This window comes from Prunus persica, chromosome G2 (genome assembly GCF_000346465.2).
Source record: "Prunus persica cultivar Lovell chromosome G2, Prunus_persica_NCBIv2, whole genome shotgun sequence".
In the NCBI taxonomy this organism is placed as follows: domain Eukaryota; kingdom Viridiplantae; phylum Streptophyta; class Magnoliopsida; order Rosales; family Rosaceae; genus Prunus; species Prunus persica.
In genome coordinates, this window is record NC_034010.1 from 26,886,376 (window position 1) to 26,907,759 (window position 21,384).

At 40.0% G+C, this 21,384-nt stretch overlaps 4 protein-coding genes across 4 annotated transcripts; 3 read left to right on the plus strand and 1 right to left on the minus strand.

The window, feature by feature from the left end:
* LOC18786398 (cation/H(+) antiporter 15) lies at nucleotides 2,878-5,033 on the plus strand. Its single transcript, XM_020557445.1, has 3 exons — nucleotides 2,878-3,786; nucleotides 3,884-4,654; nucleotides 4,815-5,033. The coding sequence occupies exons 1-3, from the start codon at nucleotides 2,878-2,880 to the stop codon at nucleotides 5,031-5,033; spliced, it is 1,899 nt and encodes a 632-aa protein (XP_020413034.1).
* On the plus strand, nucleotides 6,892-9,515 carry LOC18786582 (cation/H(+) antiporter 15). The gene is made up of 3 exons (XM_007219994.1): nucleotides 6,892-7,113; nucleotides 7,196-8,203; nucleotides 8,319-9,515. Exons 1-3 carry the CDS (start codon nucleotides 6,892-6,894, stop codon nucleotides 9,513-9,515), a joined length of 2,427 nt encoding a protein of 808 aa, XP_007220056.1.
* Nucleotides 11,277-13,903, minus strand: LOC18786605 (laccase-12). Its single transcript, XM_007218870.2, has 5 exons — nucleotides 13,697-13,903; nucleotides 13,419-13,570; nucleotides 12,945-13,318; nucleotides 11,826-12,794; nucleotides 11,277-11,732 (listed from the first exon to the last, which is right to left on the minus strand). Exons 1-5 carry the CDS (start codon nucleotides 13,820-13,822, stop codon nucleotides 11,602-11,604), a joined length of 1,752 nt encoding a protein of 583 aa, XP_007218932.1. The 5' UTR covers nucleotides 13,823-13,903; the 3' UTR covers nucleotides 11,277-11,601.
* On the plus strand, nucleotides 17,085-21,122 carry LOC18785487 (sorting nexin 2A). The gene is made up of 5 exons (XM_007218917.2): nucleotides 17,085-18,267; nucleotides 18,642-18,851; nucleotides 19,021-19,281; nucleotides 20,579-20,665; nucleotides 20,805-21,122. Exons 1-5 carry the CDS (start codon nucleotides 17,290-17,292, stop codon nucleotides 20,883-20,885), a joined length of 1,617 nt encoding a protein of 538 aa, XP_007218979.1. The 5' UTR covers nucleotides 17,085-17,289; the 3' UTR covers nucleotides 20,886-21,122.

The window sequence follows — 21,384 nt, forward strand, 5'->3', positions numbered from 1 at the left end:
GCAACATGATCGTACAAAGCAAGTGGAGGTTGATCGACATTTTGTTAAAGAGAACTTGGATGTTGAAATTATTTCTTTTCCGTTTATATCATCCGAGAATCATCTGGCAGATGTTCTTACGAAAGCTGTGTCTACTACGGTCTTTCTCAACTCGCTTGACAAGTTGGGCATGCGTGACATCTTTGTTCCAACTTGAGGGAGAGTGTTAGCGAGATCCTAGTTTAATTAGGATATTTATTTCCTAGTTTATTAGGATTATATTTCTTTCCTTTTTGTACAGATCTTGTGTAATTAGCTTTTTATCTTGTTTCCTAGTTTGACCCTACTAGGGTTACATCCTTGTACTATAAATACCTTCTTTTGGAGAATGAAATACAACCTCAAAATTATTCTACCCATATTGTTTGACTCATCAACTATCGAACAACGAAATGTCGATTGATTTTTGAGCAATGATTTGGTATTTGTTTAAAGATTCGGAAGATACAAGCCAAAACAGAGGAACAACTGTTGATGAGCATAACAGAGTAACTTGGTTGAACATTTTATGATTCAAAATGTGAGGAGGGGAGTGGTGACTAGTCAGTTTAGTTAGAAAACTTTAGGAGTTAGATTTTGTTGCCATGAAGGCCAGAATTTTCTTGTAAACAATGACACTTTTGGCTTTTATAAGTTGTAGCTTGTTTTCCTCCTTTTTACCTAGTTGCACTCAAATTTTACCCAATTTTTCATGTGTTTAATATTAATATCTGATATTCTACTTCATCTTATGTGTTGAGGATAAGTTCTTTTGTTGAATGAATAAGAACCATTTCCCAAGCTGAACTTGAAATTTTCAGTCAGTTTTGTTAAAAAATTTATAGATAATAATTTCGCAAACCTCATGAACCATTTGTGATATAAAGATTAACCTTTAAGGACCAATTATGTCACCAAAAAAAAAAAAAAATCTTAAGGACAAAAGATGATAATTTTCTAAACCTCATGGACCATTTGTGATAAAAAGCCTTATATTTATTTATAATTTCATATTGCTTGTGTTCGAATAAGATTTTTTGTGTGGATATATTGCGCATGAGGCTCTTTTTTTTTATATATTTTTTTCTTTTTTTAATAAAAAATTTATAAAAAAAAAAATAATTCGTGCTGAACGTGTTTGAATAGTTTTTTTTTCTCTTTCCGGATAGAGCATTAAAATATTAATTATTGATGAATAGAGCAAAATTTTTATTTATTTATTTATAAATATAAAACAACAATATTTTTTTTTAGTACAATGGATAGTCTAAACTATAGGGGAGGGGGATTTCACACGCACAACTATGATGTCGTGAGGATTCAAACCTGAGAGATCTTTGGTTTGCAAGTTAAGGCCCTTTTTGCCCACCCCAAGATGAGTGCTCTCCTATTCTGACTTCCCCAGAGCCTTGGGTAGCACAGCCAAGACAACGATGGGTTTTCTGCCCCTACGGGGGTGGAGCGACATAAGTTTTGAGAATTCAAGAGAAGGTCATGGCGAGATGAGCTGTTTATCATTTCGCAAATCATTTAATATGCGGGAAGGTATTCCTATTATCCCTTATCTAGTAGAAGATGATATTAGAGATATGGAGATAAATCCGGATAGAAAATATTTTGATTGGAGAATTTTCCATTTTTGTTGTTCCCCTCCCAAGGGCAGCTTCTTACGCGTTACTCACCCGTTCGCCACTGGAAGCACCACTTCTCGTCCGACTTGCATTTTCACTGAGTTAGACCCGTTGGCCAAAAAGCTATATTAATTATTGATAAATAGAGCAAATCGTTTTAGTGGATATTGAAAGAGCAAATGGTGTAATCCATTGTCCATGGTGTCCAAGGACTCATAGTGTCATTATGCATCAGCCTTGTGAGAAAACAGGTCTCTTATTAGAGGCTGCATTGATAGGCAATGCTTTGAACAAGAAATATAATTTGGTTTCATTCATAATAATTAAAGTGATTCACAAATAATATGATGAGCCTTAACAAACTCCAACATGGATGACTAATTTCTAACTATAAATTGAAATCCGTTGGAACAGCATAACCAATTTTTTTTATATTATTATTTTTACAAATTTTATGTCTGTAGTGTTTGACTTTAGCCAACTCCTGTACGTATTTCGTTGGTTCCTACCAAAGAAATTGACAACTAACATAACGACTCTTACAGCAAAAGGGAGGGCGCCATAAAAAAAACTAAAAATTATCTGCTGTCCTGGTATATGTATTTCACTTGAAACAGCTCATATGCTTCTCAACTTAGGCTTCAGTTATTAACACTGAGTTTTACTTCAAATTACAACCAACCAAGAACCAACCTTAGGTTTCAAAGTTTTTGCAAACTCTCAATCTCAAGCGATCATTTGGGAATTTGGGAAATGGCTGCCTTAAGCAACAACACACAAGTTGATGTAGTGGAACCGCAGCATTGCATGCTAGTTCATGCCTCCTCCTCCAGAGGCATTTGGTGCGGAGAGAATCCTTTCGACGATCCCTATCCTCTAATGCTAGCCTAAATCATCCTAGTTGTTCTTACTTCCCGGCTGCTTTATTTTTGGCTCAGGCTATTGGGACAAACCAAGTTCGTCTGCAATCTCCTGGTATGCTCACCCAAATGCTCATCATGCTTGTTGTTGAAAGTTTTTATTTCCTAATTCAACAATGAGATTTGAATTTAAAAAACTAGGGTCATGTTCCTCAAGTTTACCATTTAAGTTTGTGACATGACATTATTATCTGTTTGGTTGAAATGTTCTTCAGAGTGGCATTATCTTGGGGTCCTCTGTTCTTGGGGGCAGCAAGGCATTCAAGGACAGACTATTCGCAGCTAAAGTGATTCCATTGTTTGACACAATGGCCACTGTTGGTGCAATATACTCCATGTTCCTTGATGCATTGAAATTTGACGCAACCCGCTTCAAAAGAACGGCAAAAGATAGCGTGAAAATTGGTCTGGTCGGCTGCATCTTACCTTCCGTAGTTACCTCAACCCTCCTCCTCCTGCTAGGCCTAGGGGGCGCCATTCATGGACTCGGGCCAGCTCCTGCAGGAACATTTTATCTCACTATTACCTTTTCTTTAACTTTTTTTCCTGTGGTAGCTCAGGCCATGGATGAACTCAACCTTATGACCTCTGAATTGGGCCAATTTGCCATGTCCTCTGCCATCCTCAACGATGTGATCTTCTGGTTCCTCATTGCATTGCATCTCATATTCACGAAACCAGACGCAACCTATCGCATTGAGAGTTTTATTTCCGTCTTTGGGTTGATATTATTCACTGTCTACGTCATACGCGCAATTATGCTGTCGATTGTCAAGAACATCCCCCAAGGACAAGAAGCCAAGGAAGTTCATGTAGTTGCAATACAACTTGGGGTTCTAGTCATGGCTTTTATCTCCAATGCCTTAGGCACAGCGCCGTACGCGGGTGTTGTACTTCTGGGGCTAGCCATACCCGGTGGACCACCTCTTGGTGCAGCCATAGTCCACAAGACCGAATATTTGGTCTCCCAAATTCTTATGCCAATGTTCTTTTTCTACGTTGGATACAGAATAAATTTGTATTCGATTCACGATTGGATGAGATTTTCCATACTTCAGACGATCATTATCATGTCGTACGTTTCAAAGATTGTGGCAGTTGTAGCGGCTGCAATGTGGTGCAAAATCGGGTTTAAAAATGGTCGAAGGCTCAGCATGGCCATGAGCGTCAAGGGTATAATAGCGATTATTTCTTATTCTCGATGGAGGACCGTAAAGGTAAATAAAACTCTTTCCCTTTTTCTTTCACTTCCATAATATCCCACCCCATACAATATATGTTAATTTTGATTCCAAGTTGATATTTCAATGGCAGCTCATAGATGAACAAGCTTTTACTCAAATAGTGTTGTCTATGCTGGGGATGACCATGATTGCAACACCATTGCTACGATTCTCATACAACCCTAAAATCCGACTCGGAGCATCAACCAAACGTCCCCGCTTCAGAAGCATCCAATCAATACCAAGCAACTTCGAAACATTTCGCATTCTTTGTTGCTTTCACAACCAAGAAAGCATCCGCAACCTTATTACCCTCCTGGAAGCCTTATACCCGACGCTAGCAAGCCCCATCTGCGCCTACGTGGTCCATGCAGTGGAGCTGATCGGGCGTGCGGCGCCACTACTAGTCCCTCACAATAAATTAAAGCACACAAATACACCGACCCATCAAATGATTCAAGCCTTTGAGAATTACTCAGACAACTCCGAGGGACTGGTCACGATCCATGCTTACGATATGATCGCTCCTTACAAAAGCATGCACGACACAATAATCCGTCTTGCACAAGACAAGGTCGTTCCTCTGATTATCTTACCATTCCATGATCACCAGGGTACGGTTGACCTCACTTTGATTGCCTCCATACGCCAATTCAACATCAATGTGCAAACAAATTCCCCATGTACAGTGGGAATACTTGTTGACAGAGACTTGTCTAGTCGGCTGAGATTGACAAGCTCTTCCTTCAATGTAGCGGTGATTTTCATTGGTGGAGCAGATGACCGTGAGGCGTTGGCCCACGCAGCACGAATATCTGGCAATCCTACCGTGGGTATGACGGTGTTCAGGATAATCTTGCGGGTAAACTAGAAGGAGGTAACCAAGAGGAGGAAATAGAGGCCAAGCTCGACCAGTCTTTGGTCGATGAGTTTAAGCTGGGGAACATCGGGAATGATTGTGTGAATTGGTATGGTATCGAGGTGGATGACGGTGCACAATGAGTGCCATTAAGAAGTTGCAGGGCGATTATGATCTTGTCATGGTAGGGCGACGGCACGTGGAGATGTCGCTGAGGGATGAAGAAATGGCGGTATTCATGGAGCATCCAGAGCTGGGAGTTGTCGGTGACATGCTGTCTTCTTTAGATATCTGTGATGGGATGGTGAATGTGTTGGTCATGCAAGAACGCAGAGGCTTAGGCTGTGGAGCTTTTCGTAGTGACTCTGCTAGGGTTTCATAGAATATTTCTCTACTACAAAATGTTAAACGGAGAATGACTTACAAAGGAGTTCCTTGCTTCCTAGTGAGACTGAGAAGCAAAACAAGTAGCTTTGGTTAGCTAGAAGTAAACACTATATCTCCTTCCCTCTAGTTTCTTATTTTGTTAAAAGAATTTCCTAGTTAGAAGATTGTGAACATTGGAAGTTAGAAATATTTTCCTTTTAATTGGGTCTCTTTTTCTGGGGTAAATATAATGTCTAGGGTTTGCTTGTAACTTAGCTTGTTTAGTTGTTTTCCTTTACCTGGTTAATATTGTACCAAGCCAAAAGTTTGCTGATTTTTCAGAAATGATGTAGTTTCCGGTTCAATAACATAGATTTTCCGGTAGCATACATTAATATTTACTAATTAAGCATTAGATCTTTATAGCCCTTTGTACTTATTGTTTGTGCAAATAATCTCACGGGAGAATATTCGCCCAAGATTCCTTCGTCTTCTCCGCCTCTCTTTCTCCCTGCAAAACAGATCGGAGTAAAAGACCACACCCGGGGGGTGTTGGCCAAAGGCCCTCCGATGCCTAAGTCAGTTCAATCGATCTTTAGAGTAACGATAGCTAAAATAGGGTACGGAATGTGTTTAAAATATAAATCGGGCGGCCGGAGCCTTATGTAAAAGAGAGAAAGAGAGGAGGTGGCTAGGGTTTGAGAGGAATTTTCTGCAGAGATTTTAGTAGTAATTCTGACGTACCTCCACCATTATGTGTGGCTATGCTTTTATAGTAGTCTCGGAGGCTAGGGTTTCAGAGGAATAATTCCGTAGATGGAAGGGAATTATTCCTCCCCTTTTTGGAATTGATTTGATTAATTAGGGATTTGATTAATTAGGGTAAATCAAATCCCTAATTGTGGTAGGTATCAAATCAAATCCTGATTCAATTAGGTAACTCCTCATTTAATTGGGGATCGTGGTAATTAACCAAATCAAATCTCAACCTAATTAGGTAACGTTCAATTTAATTGGATAATTCCCAATTAAACTGAGTAACTCCTAATTAGGTTGATTGACTCCCAATTTGGTCAAATAATCCCCAAATGGTAGGAATTATTTGACCTAGGGTTTGATTTAATTAGGTTCCCACACTTATCACGTTACCCTTAATTCAATGATAATCAATATGCTAAAATACAGCCAAAGAGCAAGAACACTAGAATCCAACAGGAAGAATGTGAAAACCTCAAATGTATTCAATTATGAAAATAGGGATAACAACCTTAAAATCCTACCCAAAGTTTGCTTAAATACTTCCTCAAGTTCCTAGAAACCCTAGGGACCCAAAAAGGAATTAAAAGGGAAAATAATAAAAATTCCAAAAGCTAGTTAAAATAATCAAATGATGTTTTAGGCTGCTAAAGATGTCAAACACCCAAAAGAGCCCATACAACATGGAAAAGCAATGAGTTAACACCGTTCTCTTCGAAACGACAAGTTATATAGAAAAGCTGGTTCCGTCAATGAAATTTGATGCTTGGCACTTTCATAATTTCTTGAGTCTTATCTCTGACTATAAATTGAAATCCGTTGTAACAGCATAACCAATTTATTTATTTGTTTACAACTTTTATGTTGAAGTGTTTGACTTTAGCCAACCCCGGTATTTTGTTGGTTGCTTGCTACGAAAGAAATTGACAACAACCATACCGCTCTCTATAACGACTCTGACAGATCAAAGGGTACGTAGGGCGCCATAACCACCAAAAATCACTCAAATTTTTCCAAGAGTTTTTGGAATGATTATGTGGGTTTCGTATTCATATATAGCCTGGCAATCTCAAGCAATCAATTTGGAATTTGGGACGGGGGAGGGACGAAAGAAATCAATGACGTCCTTGAACAACAACACACAAGTTGATGTAGTGGAAGAGCAGCATTGCATGCGATTTCCGGCCGCCTCCAGCAGAGGCATTTGGTTCGGAGAGAATCCGTTGGACGATACCCATACTCTAATGCTGGCCCAAATCATCCTAGTCGTTGTTACTTACCAGCTTCTTTATTTTTTGCTCAGGCCATTGGGACAAACCAAATTCGTCTGCAATCTCCTGGTACTAATTAATTCAGTTTGTGACATTGTTATTAATTATTCTTTTCTTTTTGGTTGAAACTTAAATATAATATGTTTTTCAGAGTGGCATTATCTTGGGGTCCTCTGCTCTTGGGGGCACCAAAGGATTCAAGGACAGACTATTCGCAGCCAAAGTGATCCCACTGTTCGACTCAATGGCCACTGTTGGTGCAATATACACCTTGTTCCTTGCTACATTGAAATTCGACGCACTCCGCTTCGAAAGAACGTCGAAGAAAGATACCGTGAAAATTGGTCTGGTCTGCTGCATCTTACCTTCCGCAGTCACCTCAACCCTCCTTTTCCAGCTAGGCGGCCCCGGCACCATTCCTGGAATCGGCAAGGGAGCTGCTGCAGGAGCAATATATATCACTAGTTTCTTTTCTTTGACTTTTTTTCACGGGTTAGCTCAGGCCTTGGATGACCTCAACCTTATGACCTCTGAGTTGGGCCAATTTGCCATGTCCTCTGCCCTCCTCAACGATGTGATCTACTGGATCGAAATTATATTCTATTTCTTATTCGCGCGAGCACGCGCAGGCCATGGCATTCAGAGTTTTATGTCCTTGCTTGGGTTGATGTTATTCACTTTCTACGTTATACGCCCAACTATAATGTGGATTATCAACAACATCCCCCAAGGACAAGAAGCCAAGGAAGTTCATGTAGTTGCAATACAACTTGGGGTTCTAGTTATGGCATTTATCTCCGACGCCATAGGCCTGGCGATGGACACAGGTCCTATACTTCTTGGGGCAGCCATACCAGGTGGACCACCTCTTGGTGCAGCAATAGTCCACAAGACCGAATATTTGGTCTCCCAACTTCTTATGCCAATCTTCTTTTACCGCATTGGATACAGACTAAATGTGTTTTCGATTCGCGATTGGACGAGTTTTTCCACACTTCAGTCAATCATTGTCGTGTCGTATGTTTCAAAGATTGTGACAGTTGTGGCGGCCGCAATGTGGTGCAAAATCGGGTTTAAAAATAGTCTAAAGCTCAGCATAGCAATGAGCATCAAGGGTATAATAGATGTTCTTATTTATTCTCGATGGAGGGCCACAAAGGTAAATAAAACTCTTTAGTTCCCTTTTTCTTTCACTTTCATATAATATATCCCACCATACAATATATATATATATATATATTAATTTTGATTCTATGTTAATACTTCAATTGCAGCTCGTAGATGAACAAGCTTTTACTCAAATGGTGTTGTCTATGCTGGGGGTGACCCTGGTCGCGACACCATTGCTACAGTTATCATACAACCCTAAAATCCCACTCCGATCAGCATCAACCAAACATCCCGGTTTCAAAAGCATTCAGTCAATGCCAACCAACTCTGAAACATTTCGCATTCTTTGTTGCTTTCACAACCAAGAAAGCATCCACAACCTGATTAACCTCCTGGAAGCCTCATACCCGACGCAAGCAAGCCCCATCATCACCTACATGGTCCACACAGTCGAGCTGATGGGGCGTGCCGCGCCTCTACTAATTCCCTACAAGAGATTAGAGCACACAAATGCATCATCAAGCACAAATGAATCATCATCAATCCATCAAATGATGCGAGCCTTTGAGAATTACTCAGAAAACTCCAGAGGACCGGTCACGATCCATGTTTACAATATGATCGCTTCCTACAAAAGCATGCATGACACTATTCTCCGTCTTGCGCATGACAAGGTTGTACCTCTTATTATCTTACCATTCCATGATCACCGGGGTACGGTTGACCACAATTTGATTGCTCCCATACGCCAATTCAACATCAATGTGCAAACAAATTCCCCATGTACAGTGGGAATACTTGTTGACCGAGGCTTGGCTTGTCAGCTGAGCTCAACATACTATTCCTTCAATGTAGTGGTGATTTTCATTGGTGGAGCAGACGACCGTGAGGCGTTGGCCTACGCAGCACGGATGTCTGGCAATCCGGACGTGGGAATGACAGTTTTGCGGATAATCTTGCGGAGTAAACTAGAAGGAGGTAGCCAAGAGCAGGAAATAGAGGCCAAGCTCGACCAGTCTTTGATCGACGAGTTTAAGCTGGCGAACACCGGGGATGAGTGCCTGAATTGGCATGATATCGAGGTGGATGACAGTGCACAAGCTATGAGTGCCATTAAGAAGTTGCAAGGCAATTATGACCTTGTCATGGTAGGGCGGCGACACGTGGAGATGTCTCTGAGGGATGAAGAAATGGAGGAATTCGTGGAGCATCCAGAGCTGGGAGTGATTGGTGACATGCTTGCTTCTTCAAATTTCTGGGATGGAATGGTGAATGTGTTGGTCATGCAAGAAAGCAGGGGATTAGGCTATGGAGCTTTTCGTAGTGACTCTGCAAGGTTTTCAGAGAATATATATGAATGACATGCTGAAGTTAACTCACCATTGATGCATGGAAGGAAGAAGGTGAAGTGAAAATTAGGTGTAGGGATTCCTAAAATCGCAAGAGGCTATGAGAGAATAAACCATCTACCATATACATATGAAATATGAAATCAAATGAAGCGGAAGCAAGGAAATAGCCAGAGGTTCATGCATGTCTCATCTTAGGTCTTCATCTTTATAGGTTTATGAAAGTATATGCACCTATGACACTCACTATCAAATATTAGAGAGAAGGTAGAGAGTGAGCTTACCCTTGGAGCGAATCTTGAATCCAAGAATGGAATTCAAGTAGAGGGAATAGTCCGTTTGTTGTTGATTCTCCACTTTGTTCTCCAAATAGGCACAATTGTGAGAGTAAGGGTGAGAGAAGAGAGCTAGGGTTCTTGTGAGAGTTAAGGGGGTTTTTTATTGTAACCAAAGTTGTTCATACATACTAGTGAATTTCTCCGGTGGATCACCAAGAGGACGTAGGCAGGAGGCCGAACCTCTATAAATCTTTGTGTTCTTATGTGTGTTTGCTTTCTCTCTTCGGTGTGTGTGTGTTTTATTCTCAAGGGGTTTGTGTGTGTGCGGTCGCATAATCCATCAACGACAAGGTTTTGAAGTGTTTGCGCACAACATGACATTCCTAGTATAAAAGGTTAAACGGAGAGAAGGACTAACAAGGGAGGGAGTCAGTTTAGTATATTATATCAACTACTTTTCTTCCTTTCTGCCTAGTGTGAAGCATACAAGTAGTTCTGGTTAGAAAGAAGTCAATTTTGTGATCAAAACCTAGATGCATTAACAGCCAACATGCATTTGAATGAAATTAGGAACCCAACTTATTTCCTTAATTGAAGAACCTTAGTAGAAGGAAGCACATAAATTCTCTAATATATAATCCAATGTGTTTCATACAGAAATCGAGCAGCACTTTTCGAATCATAATTTTTTCTTGGACAACTAACTTGAGGACTTGACAGAACGAAGTTAATCCGAGTCGCTGTGCTGTACATAGATCTCACTTCTGGTGTCCATTCCTTAGCATTGAAGCTGGGAAATGTTCATTGAACCCTATATATGTTCAAACCAGACAATGGAAGCTAGGACTAGACAATAGCTTAGGAAAATCATAAACATGGTATATGTAATCAGCTTTACCATGAGCACCAATGAAATCTTGGTCAAATTGATTAACCCGTGTTGCTTGTTTCCTTTATATTGATCAATATAGGATCCTCGTATCTGGTCACCCACTTTTAATGTTTCCTCATCTTTTGTGTTTGAGACACAAATTTCCTTTACCTTTGCTGCTGCCTTGTCATGAGAAGCGAAGATTTAGTTTGGTTGGAATATTGATGTGAAGTACGGAAATTAGAACTGATTGCCAAATCAAGGGTTTCAATTTTCTTGTAAAGAATGACTTGGGTTTTACTTCTTGTTTGTTTTTCTTCTTCCCTACTGTTTTTTTTTTTCTTTATTTGGTTGTAACCACATTTGCCTACCTATCTTCTGGAGTATAACTACGCAATAAACTTATATATATATATATATATATATATATATTATAAAACAAGGCCTTTTTAATTATCTGTAAATTGCCCTTGCTTGCAATAATAGGTGTTGGGTACCAAATTGTTTAATGGTCTCATATCTTTTTCATAGATGAAACAAAGGAATACAAGAAACAGAGGAATACAAGAACAGGGGAAGCTAAGAAACAGAGGAGTATAAGAAACAGGGGATTCTAAGAAACAGAGGAGTAATAAAAAAAACATTTCATTAACTTCAAAACATTTCTTTAACACTTGCTTACGAAATACAAAACATCTATGAATCAAGAAACATGTCTGTCTGCCTGCGACTAAATCAGATGGTACTCGGTTTTGCAACCGCAGTGCCATCCATCTCCTCTAAGCCCACTTTATGTATCAAAAAAGAACAATGAGAACTAGACCCCCAAATGCAGGGGAAATACAAACAACAATGGAATCAAATAACTGAGACGGGAAAAATGAAAACCCCATAGTTGGGTTTCTAAGTTGCTAGCATTGGTGGCATATCTATGGTGATCTTTAGATTCTTAACACAGAGGCAGATCCGCCGGAGGAGCCTCGATCGACTGCAGTGTCCCAACTCCATTGTCAACTAAGAAGACCATGGCCAAACCCCAGTTGATATGAACATCCAAGTGACAATGCATTATCCAGGCCCCTACATATGTAAAAAATATTAGTATCCTCTAATTAAATCCTTAAAGTTGTAACCATGAGACATAAAATATTATATGATTTAAGTAAATGTTACCTGGATTGTCAGCTACGAATCTGATGACTGCCCATCCATTCGCAGGCACTGCCACTGTGTTCCTCATAGGTGGATCAACAAGGTTGAATTTTTTGGTATCAGTCTGGGCATTGAAATTTCCAAAACCTTCTGCAAGGATGTAGAAATCGTATCCGTGGAGATGAATGGGGTGGTTCTCTGGTGTGACGATACTTGTGTCTTGTAGCACAACCTGCACCCTTGATCCATACTTCAACTTGTATCCCCTGGTTCCAGAAAGAGGCTGCCAGAGGGAGCGGCTCACGTTGCCCGTGTAATCGAATTTCAGCGGTGGGTTTGCTGGAAAATCAGCAGTGAAAACTCCAGGTATGTTTTGTTGATAGGCCTGCAAGATTGAGATGTTGTTTGGAAGCACAAAGGACACATTGTTCATGCTGGCTGTGAAGCGTGTTCCATTGGGGCCTTGGCACCTTCTGGTTGGGTTGAAATGCTTTGGGCAGTTGTTGAGACCAAGGCCGATTGTGAAGAAAAGGTTTTCGTCGATTTCAGTTGGGACTTCAACTTTTCTAGGACTTCTGAAGCTTGTGGTGAAAGCAGAGGCAGTGGCTGTGTCATTGAAAGCAGGAAGTGGTGGCATAATTGGTTTAACTGCTGGACCGTTCGTGCAGTTGGGGCTGCAAGGGGCAGACTTGTATTCAAGAATGGCCGTGGTGGTGGTGTTGTCAAATGCTGCATTTTGTGCACTGAAATAGGCACGTGCCGCCAAGTAGTATCGGGCTGGTGGCTGGTCACCGGTGATCAAAACATCGGTTGTCTGTCCGGGTCCTAGCATGAGGACTTTGGTGGTGAAAGGTTTGGCGTAGGAGGCGTCAGCACTAACAACAGTCAGTTTGTGGTTTGCCACAGTGAAGAAAAGAGGTTGGTTGAGGGCAGCGTTGATGATTCTAAGAAGGTTGGTCTCACCGGAGTCTATAGGAACTATGACTGTGTCTGCATAGCAATCAGAGACAAAGATAATTAGTTGATCGCATCATGTCTACATCAATTATTATAGTCAGTTGTCGCCGACTCTAATTAGTATATAAATGTGAAATTTATAAATTTTGGGTATTGATTGGGTTAGGGGTAGAAGCAAATTACCTTGGCTTGAGCAATTGTAAAGATCACCAGGTTGACCATTGATGGTGTATGCATCAGACACATTAGGAGCTCCTCCAGTCCGGGTTGACTGCCTCAAAACGTTGATGGGGTTCGCGTTCCACCATTCACCAAGAAGAAGGGTAGTTTCGCGTTTCGGCTTAGTGAATGGGTAGGAGTCTCCTTGTTTTGGATGAATGATAAGTGCTCCATAGACAGTGGCTCTAAGCCATGAGCTGTGAGCATGCCACCACAAAGTACCTTCTTGGCCTTGAATTGTAAATCTGTAGGTGTAGCTTCCTCCTGGCCTAATTGGGCACTGAGTCACAAATTCAGGTCCATCTGCCCATCCAGTTCTCATTTGCCTAATTCCATGCCTGCAATGTACATTAATGAATATAAGATCATGTTTACTTGAGGAAATGAAGAAGCAAGAAAGAAGAATGAATCATGCATGCATGCATGCAAACTAGTTACCAATGGATGGTGACGTTGTAACGAGCTTTGTTGGTGACTTTGACGACCAGAGTGTCACCATTGTTAACTTCCAAGGTTGGTCCAGGGAATTGCCCATTGACTGTGATGGAGTTTTGGGTTGTGCACAGCCTCTTCACTGGTGTTGCTTGAATCTGTTAATCCCAAGTTTATCCAAATAGTCAGTATCTAATTAGAGAGAGAAAATGAAATTAAGGGGGCTAAAACATAATATATATATATATATATATAAACACTTAAGAGATACAAATTAAACTTACAACAAAGTCATGGTGGTGAGTTTTGGGCTCTGCCAAGGACATTGCTGATGAAGCAAACAGAAGGCAAACGCCTATGAGTAACGAGCATCGAATTTTGTTGCCGAAAATGCTGTTGAGTGCGTCCATATCTGTGTTAGCTAAGCTAGCTATTAGCTGCCAATCAACCCCTTAACCTTTGTTTGAATGATATTAGTGCTCAAGGTGGTGAGTTGAATGACAAAGTGATAGAAAGTGGGCTTCTTTTATAGGAAGATTTGAGGAGAGAGATTGTGGTTTGAGGTTGGCAGATTAGGTTTTGATTAGCAAAATGGTCAGATTCCTGAGCAAACTTAGTTCAACCCTATAGGAGTTGTTGCACCCACTGGCCTATTCAAAGTGAATTATTTTCTTCAATGTGCTTGCTTCACAAGTCTTCTTTCCTGGATTGTGCAATTTCAATAAAGCATTAATCTGCAAAGAATTAAAGCTCAAATCTTATATTGTATTTCTTCTACGACATATGACCTTTTTGCATGCATCTTTTATGTCCAAAGGCCAAACACGTAATTATAATAGTCAAATCAAACCCATGAACCACAAAGATCAACCTCAAACGCCAAATTAACTCTTGATTGCAAAATCATTAGCATCCCTATGCTAAACTCGTAATTAAGATAGTCGCTAATCATTTCTAAACAATGGCTAAGCTACCCCGAATATATAACAGATCGATATTATTCGTCAATTTCTCTGTTGACCTTTTCTGGAAGGGTGCCAGAGAGGGAAAGAGTATACAAATTATAATCTTTGCATGAATCTGTCAAACCATCTTTTTTTCTTTCCTAATGGTGGAAACCAAAAAGTGATTCATCAATTAATTAACATGCCTAGAGCAAAAGCTCTTGCTTTTGGGAAAAGTAGAAAAGTTATCGATCATCTTTAGAATTATCGGAGGGATTGAGTGTTCTTTTGAGATTTTATTCCCACAAAATTAAGTTACCCGTGCTTCATTTGGAGATGTCGTAATATAATACTCAAATCAAAATGAAGGGCCTTAATCTATCAATTAATTAGAATTTACTCTCTAGGATTAGACAAACGGACCAGATATTTCGTGTTCAAACTCTTATGCTATTGATTGTGTGTGAGAAACCTCATTCCATATAGTTTAGACTATCGCTTGTAATTTTTTTTAAAAAAAAACAACACAAGATTTCTTTTTTCAGGTTTCAAGAGAAGGAAGGCGAGGGGCCCGCAATGATGTTGGACTAGGTCACGACTGTCGAGTGCGGGGGATTGAGGTTTTTAACTTAATCATATGTTAAATAGTTAAATGTGGGGCAACGTTGATGATCAAATCAAGCTGCCGTTTGGAAGGAAAAACGACTAGATTAAGTCATCTCTATAATTAGGTGGCATGTGTAGAATGCCTTAATTACAAAGAAGATTTGATTGTGTCCAACCACAATTCAGTTGACATACAATTTAATATGTACGAATTAGGTAGCCTGTCACAAAGCAGAATACATGGATCATCTATATGATCTTCTTTCTCGTGTTTTAGTTTTGGTGATATAGATAACAACAGAAATGGCTACCACATTTTGATTGGTTTTGTCAACTCTATTTCTTTTGTAGGCAAATGAATATGCAAATTGACCAACTATACTTACTACCAATATCATTAAAATCGGTTTTTTTTATTTATAAATTTATAGAAGGAAGTGAAATAAATTTACTTACGGAACTGCGTCTCGTCTTTGTGAAATATGCAGTACATGTTGTATTACTCGTAAATAAGTAAATAAACTAATTTAATTATTGGGTTCGAGTCCAAATTAAGAACCCTTCATTTTTCTTAATTTTGATTTGCTTTAAGGCTATATGGAGGCTAATTAGGTATGTTATTAGTAATAAGAGTTGATAATGCTAGGGGGGGGTGTGGGGTTTGGTAAGTAGAAAATTACAGGGGACAAGGTGACAAAACCGTTAATCACTTTGAATGTAAGCATGTCAAAATACAACAGAATTCGATCCAACTGAGAGTGAAAGGGAGAAAGAAGAGGAGGAGGAGGAATTGGATTGGATAGGTGAACCAGATTCAATGATGGCAATTGACACCAAGTTGGTAGAGTTTGTTATTGACCTTTTTAACACATAAATATTCTAAATTAAGAAGAATAAGTACAAGAGAAGTCGTCATTCAAAAATTGATTGAAGACCAGACACACACACCACAAGTACTTCCTTGTCAAACTTGTGCATCTGGTGTTGTTTTTGTGTCTCAAGCCTTACCAGCTATGGCTTCCTCTTTTTTTTTTTTCTTTTTTTCTTTTTTTTCCTGTTTGCTTTGTTTATTGTAATTTTCCATCTGCTTCTTTTCTTGGGTTTTCGATCGTTTTCATTGGTAGTTGTAGGTGGGTGTGAAGTTAATTGCAATTCTATATTTCCATCATTGGTGCTTGGCTTGATCCAAAATTGGGGCTTAATAACCCTTTCACGCTAAATGGGGCTTAATAACTTTTTCTTTTTAGGATGTGCAAAATGTAAATGTCAAAGTTCAAAGTTTTCATTACTAAGCAATTAATCCATCAAGAGTATCTGCTATACTTTGTTACGTGCTTCCTTACAAGTTCCAAGTTTCAAAGTTTCATTACTAAGCAATTATTCAATGGACTACTAACTTAGACAGCATTCACCTCACAATAAATTTGGAATGTGAAGGTAAAGAGTCCTACATTGGAAAGTTGAGAAACCAAGCAAGAGCTTATAAGGAGTTGGGCTACTCCTCTCATTGCCAATTGGTTTTAGAGTGGAACCTCAACTTCCTACACTTGTTAGGCCAAATTATTCTTCTAGCCACGAATTTAAAATCGTGCACATCTTTACTTTGAAACGAAATAATTAGAATTACTCAGTAAATTTGATATGTGTACCATTATAGCAGATATATAAATTGAGAAGATAAAGTCTATTCTATTTGACTTATCTAAGGTCAGATCCTATTTCTTAATAATTTGATTAAATTAGTTAGTTTGATATAACCTCATCTAAGATTCTCAAATAAGACACTCACTATAAAATGACTCCACTACTGAAATAGTAACGACCATTTCATTTGTCATGCGTTTTTTTAATCCAATACGACGAAGTGAGGCCCACTTTTTTTTTTTTGTTCCTGGTTTCTTACAATTCAGCCCAACCACCTTATCGTGATCCAGTCGATCTAAAAAGAACGGACCGATCTTGGATTTTAGTTTAGCCCGAGTCCCTAAACAAAGGCCCAACTCTGTGAGCACAAAATAAGCCCAACTTTAGCTAGCAATTTTAAAAACACGTGGCAGCCGACGTGGCGGCAGCAGCGTCATCACATCGCATGGCAACAAATAGTTAGTCCAACAGCACCACACCAGGTATGCAAAGAGGGTTCCCACTTGGCGCGCCCCGAGTCACTCGACTCAGTGACTTACTACCTCACTGCCTTGACGTCTAATGCCCGATTTCACATGCAGCTCCACCACCACCACCTTCCTCTTCTTCTCCTTCACCTCATCAACCTTGCTTTTTCACCTATTTAAATTTATTTAATTATTAATTTCCCCAAAATTCAGAAAATGATGAAGCAAGAAAACCATGGCGATGAAGGGGCGAACTTGCACGCATCCCAAGATGACATGGAATCTCTGGTCCTCGACGAGCCGCCGCCGTCATCCAACGGCCAATCTTCGCCCTCCGCATCGACCTCCGTCGAACGCCACAGCACCACCGCCACCACCTCCTCCACCTCCCAGAACTTCAATTCCATCCTCGAGCCCCCATCCTACGCGGACGCCATCTTCACCTCATTCGATTCCTCCTCATCCAACGGCCATGAAAACCCCAAGCAGCCCTCTTATCAATCGGACCCTCCGACCCGCTCCGAATTCCTCAAGATATGGGTCTCGGACCCTGAGAAGGAGCTTGAGCTCACGAATTCGCTCGTCCCCGGCGGGACCTCGTACTATACCTACTTGATCACCACCCGTACCAATATGCCCGAGTACGGCGGACCCGGATCCGAATTCACCGTCCGGAGGCGGTTCAAGGACGTGGTGACTCTATCGGACCGGCTGTCCGAGTCGTATCGCGGGTTTGTCATCCCGATCCGACCCGATAAGAGCGTGGTCGAGAGCCAAGTGATGCAAATCGAGCAATTCGTGGAGCAGCGGAGGGCTGCATTGGCCAAGTACCTGAACAAGCTCGCGGTGCATCCGACGCTCAAGAAGAGCGAGGAGCTGAGGCTGTTTTTGGTGGTGAGGGGGAAGCCGCCGCTAGCGAAGAGCATTGACATGGCGTCGAGGATGCTCGACGGCGCCGTGAGGCTACCGAGGCAGTTGACTGGAGAGGCCGCGGCAGTGACGGATGTGAATGAGGCGGCGCAGCCGGCCAAGGGCGGCAGGGACTTGCTGAGGATCTTCAGGGAGTTGAGACAGTCGGTGGTGAACGATTGGGGCGGGGTGAAGCCTATGGTGGTTGAGGAGGATAAGGAGTTTATTGAGAGGAAGGAGAAGGTGGCGGAGTTTGAGCAACAGCTTAGCAATTTGTCTCAGCAGGTATTTATACTAATTTTAAAGCACTGATGTATTTATGTATTCTTTCTGGTAATGGCAACATATTTGTATGTTCAAATCCAAATGTTAGTTCATTTAAATGTTATGGTGGACTTGAAAATTTGGATAGTGCCAACTGCCAACTGAATTAGTGTGATCATGTTGATCTTATAAGGAAAGAAACATTTCGGGGCCACTAGGATCACTTGAGGGATTTTAGAAGTTGAAGATTTACCATTTATGTTGATGATAATTGTCTGTTACAAATTTGGCAACTGAGTATACGGCACAGCAGAATGAGCGAGGTTTTCGGTTATTTGGATTTGGTGAGCTGGATGGTTGGATTGATTTTCATTTTCCATGTATACATTTTGCAGGCTGAATCACTAGTAAAAGCTCAGCAGGACATGGGTGAGACTATGGGGGAATTGGGGTTGGCCTTTGTGAAGCTGACCAAGCTTGAGACCGAGGGAGCCATGTTTGAATCACAAACAATACGAGCCACTGACATGAAAAATGTGGCTACTGCTGCTGTAAAAGCTAGCCGATTGTACCGGGAGTTAAATGCGCAAACAGTCAAGCATTTGGTATGGTACACAAGTTTTTCTATATATTGGTTGCTTAGCTATATATCTCATACTATGAGAACTTACTTTATGTGTAAAAGGAGTCATAGTTAACTGATATAATAATTTTGATCCGCATATAAAACTAAATCTTCATTTGCCTTCGCTGGATGTTTCATATTTATTGCAGGACAAACTCCATGAATATCTCGGGGTCATATTAGCAGTCAATAGTGCTTTTTCAGACAGATCAAGTGCTTTACTGACCGTTCAGACTCTTTCATCAGAATTAGTTTCCTTGCAGTCGAGGATTGAGAAGCTTGAAGCTGCAGCATCCAAAATATTTGGTGGAGACAGGTCCAGGATGCGGAAAATAGAAGAGCTAAAAGAAACTTTAAAAGTTAGTGAGGATGCTAAATCTTGTGCAGTCAGAGAATATGAACGCATCAAGGTAACATCTCAAACCATTTAAAACATAGGCCATTCGGTCTGTATCCTTGATTTTCTAGATACATTTTGATGATAAATAGCGTCCTCTATAGATCTCCCATGCTTCTTTCTCTTTAACAATGTATCCTATGCATTTGATAATTAATCAATCTAGCAGTCTTATGTGGTTAAGTATATGGCTTTTGTATATGCCTGTCTAAATATACCATAGGAGGCTGTTAGTAGTTCTTCTTATACCATTGCTGATGTTATCATGGGATCCACCTGGATATGTTGGCATTGTCGTTTCAAACTTACAAGCCTTGTGAATAAATTTGACAGTAGATACCAACACAGAACAGATACGAAAGGAAAGCAAGGGTATGTACTAGTAGCAAACATGTACCCAAATAGATAAAATCCTGGAATCTACCAGGTGGCCTTTGAATCCACAAGGAAACAATAGAGCGAAACTCTCTGAAATGTTCTTGATTACATAATAAATGATTGTTACACAAGTTTTCATAGGCACAGGCTAGAAGTACTAATTAAGAAGAAAACAACAAAGATAACTATTCTAAAATGTTTGATTAGTAATGTTGCAAACCTAATGACTTAAACAACAAGAAACTAATAAGAGAGTTATGAGATGGAACTCTTCTTCTTATTTTTGTCTGCCTTCTATTAAGCATGTGCGACCTGCCCTACTTCAGTAGAGGGTTATTTACTTTTAGATGGTGAAATGTGGCAACATACACAATGAGCTTTTATGCATTAACTTGAGATGATTTTGTATCTTGTATCTTGTTTCTGGTTTCTGTCAACCAATTTTGTTGAACATTCCTTCGTGCTGAGTTTTGGTCCAAGTTAAGCTTGTACAGCTGGACCATCTTGTAAAATTATCTAGCCATTCTCTAAACAAACTACAAAACCTGTGCACCGCATCTTTCCTCTTCCCTTTGTCATTCCACTTTTCTGACATTAAGTGAAGGGGGAAAATCACTATGAAACCCAAGGTTTACACCCGAGATATAGGGATTAGTAATAGATTCTGGTGTTTCTTTGCCCTTTGTGTTATATTGCAATCAGCTTGCATTGCTGAACATTCTTTATTATATACTTTGATTATTACTCTTTCAATGCTTGGACTTCTTTGGTAAAGCATATTTATTTTAGCTCTGTTTCGATTATATTATACACAATGCCAAACTATGAGGAGAGGACTAACTCGCGTTTAATTTGATTTGGAAGCACTCATTTGATTCATGATGAGTTTTTTTATAAATGTCAATTATGATTGTTGGTGAACATCTATGCAGGAAAATAACAGGAGTGAGCTTGAAAGGGTTGACAGAGAGAGGCACGAGGACTTTATGGGCATGTTGAAAGGATTTGTTCTTAATCAGGTTTGTTCTGTTCTGAAACTCATATTTTCTGTTCTGAAACTCATATTGTTCTTAACAGGTTTCTTCGTTTTACATGGCATTCCAACTCCATTTTGTCAGCCCTTGAACAATAATTATGCTGGTATTCTGCATTTAACAGGCGGGATATGCTGAAAAGATGGCAAATGCTTGGGAGAAGCTTGCGGAAGAAACCAGCGCCTACAAGAGAGACGGCAACTGACAATTTGGCTGTAAATTTTGTGTGTTTAGCTCTTTATTCTGCGTTCTCTGTATTTCATGCATCTAGTGTAAACATTAGCATCCCATTTGTGAGTATACCCAACAAACTTTTCATCCTAACCAATTGAAATAGGCTATAGAAGACTCTTGTGCCATTCTCCAACCTTCAATATTATAATGCAACTTTTTTTTAGGTTTGATTGAAAATCGAAACTTGTGCAGTCCTCACTTGACGCTAGTTTTGGATTACTTGGTACCAATGCGGTTAATGTAAAATATTTCTCTCCACCCATTTGATAAAATGGATTAATGTCTTGAAAGAGGGGCTTGTTTTCTTGCTTTAGGTTTTGAGCACGGCATCTTAGCGGATTAATGAGAACAAATAGAGACACAACATGCAGAAGACATCAATCATTTAAAAAAGATTTAATTTCGATAAGGTCTATGGAAAACTCAAACTTTGTTCTGTGTCTCTTCTATGTTGTTTTTCATGGTGAGAT

What these genes read in the sequence shown, in the direction of transcription:
- LOC18786398 (XM_020557445.1), top strand. Translation starts at nt 2,878, where the DNA reads ATGGCCACTGTTGGTGCAATATACTCCATGTTCCTTGATGCATTGAAA. An exon ending in CTCGATGGAGGACCGTAAAG is followed by an intron (nt 3,787 to 3,883) that starts GTAAATAAAACT and finishes TTTCAATGGCAG; the next exon opens with CTCATAGATGAACAAGCTTT. An exon ending in TGTTCAGGATAATCTTGCGG is followed by an intron (nt 4,655 to 4,814) that starts GTAAACTAGAAG and finishes AAGAAGTTGCAG; the next exon opens with GGCGATTATGATCTTGTCAT.
- LOC18786582 (XM_007219994.1), top strand. Translation starts at nt 6,892, where the DNA reads ATGACGTCCTTGAACAACAACACACAAGTTGATGTAGTGGAAGAGCAG. An exon ending in AATTCGTCTGCAATCTCCTG is followed by an intron (nt 7,114 to 7,195) that starts GTACTAATTAAT and finishes TATGTTTTTCAG; the next exon opens with AGTGGCATTATCTTGGGGTC. An exon ending in CTCGATGGAGGGCCACAAAG is followed by an intron (nt 8,204 to 8,318) that starts GTAAATAAAACT and finishes CTTCAATTGCAG; the next exon opens with CTCGTAGATGAACAAGCTTT.
- LOC18786605 (XM_007218870.2), bottom strand. Translation starts at nt 13,822, where the DNA reads ATGGACGCACTCAACAGCATTTTCGGCAACAAAATTCGATGCTCGTTA. An exon ending in TTACAATTGCTCAAGCCAAG is followed by an intron (nt 12,795 to 12,944) that starts GTAATTTGCTTC and finishes ATTGCTATGCAG; the next exon opens with ACACAGTCATAGTTCCTATA. An exon ending in ATTCGTAGCTGACAATCCAG is followed by an intron (nt 11,733 to 11,825) that starts GTAACATTTACT and finishes TTACATATGTAG; the next exon opens with GGGCCTGGATAATGCATTGT.
- LOC18785487 (XM_007218917.2), top strand. Translation starts at nt 17,290, where the DNA reads ATGATGAAGCAAGAAAACCATGGCGATGAAGGGGCGAACTTGCACGCA. An exon ending in TTAGCAATTTGTCTCAGCAG is followed by an intron (nt 18,268 to 18,641) that starts GTATTTATACTA and finishes TACATTTTGCAG; the next exon opens with GCTGAATCACTAGTAAAAGC. An exon ending in GAGAATATGAACGCATCAAG is followed by an intron (nt 19,282 to 20,578) that starts GTAACATCTCAA and finishes ACATCTATGCAG; the next exon opens with GAAAATAACAGGAGTGAGCT.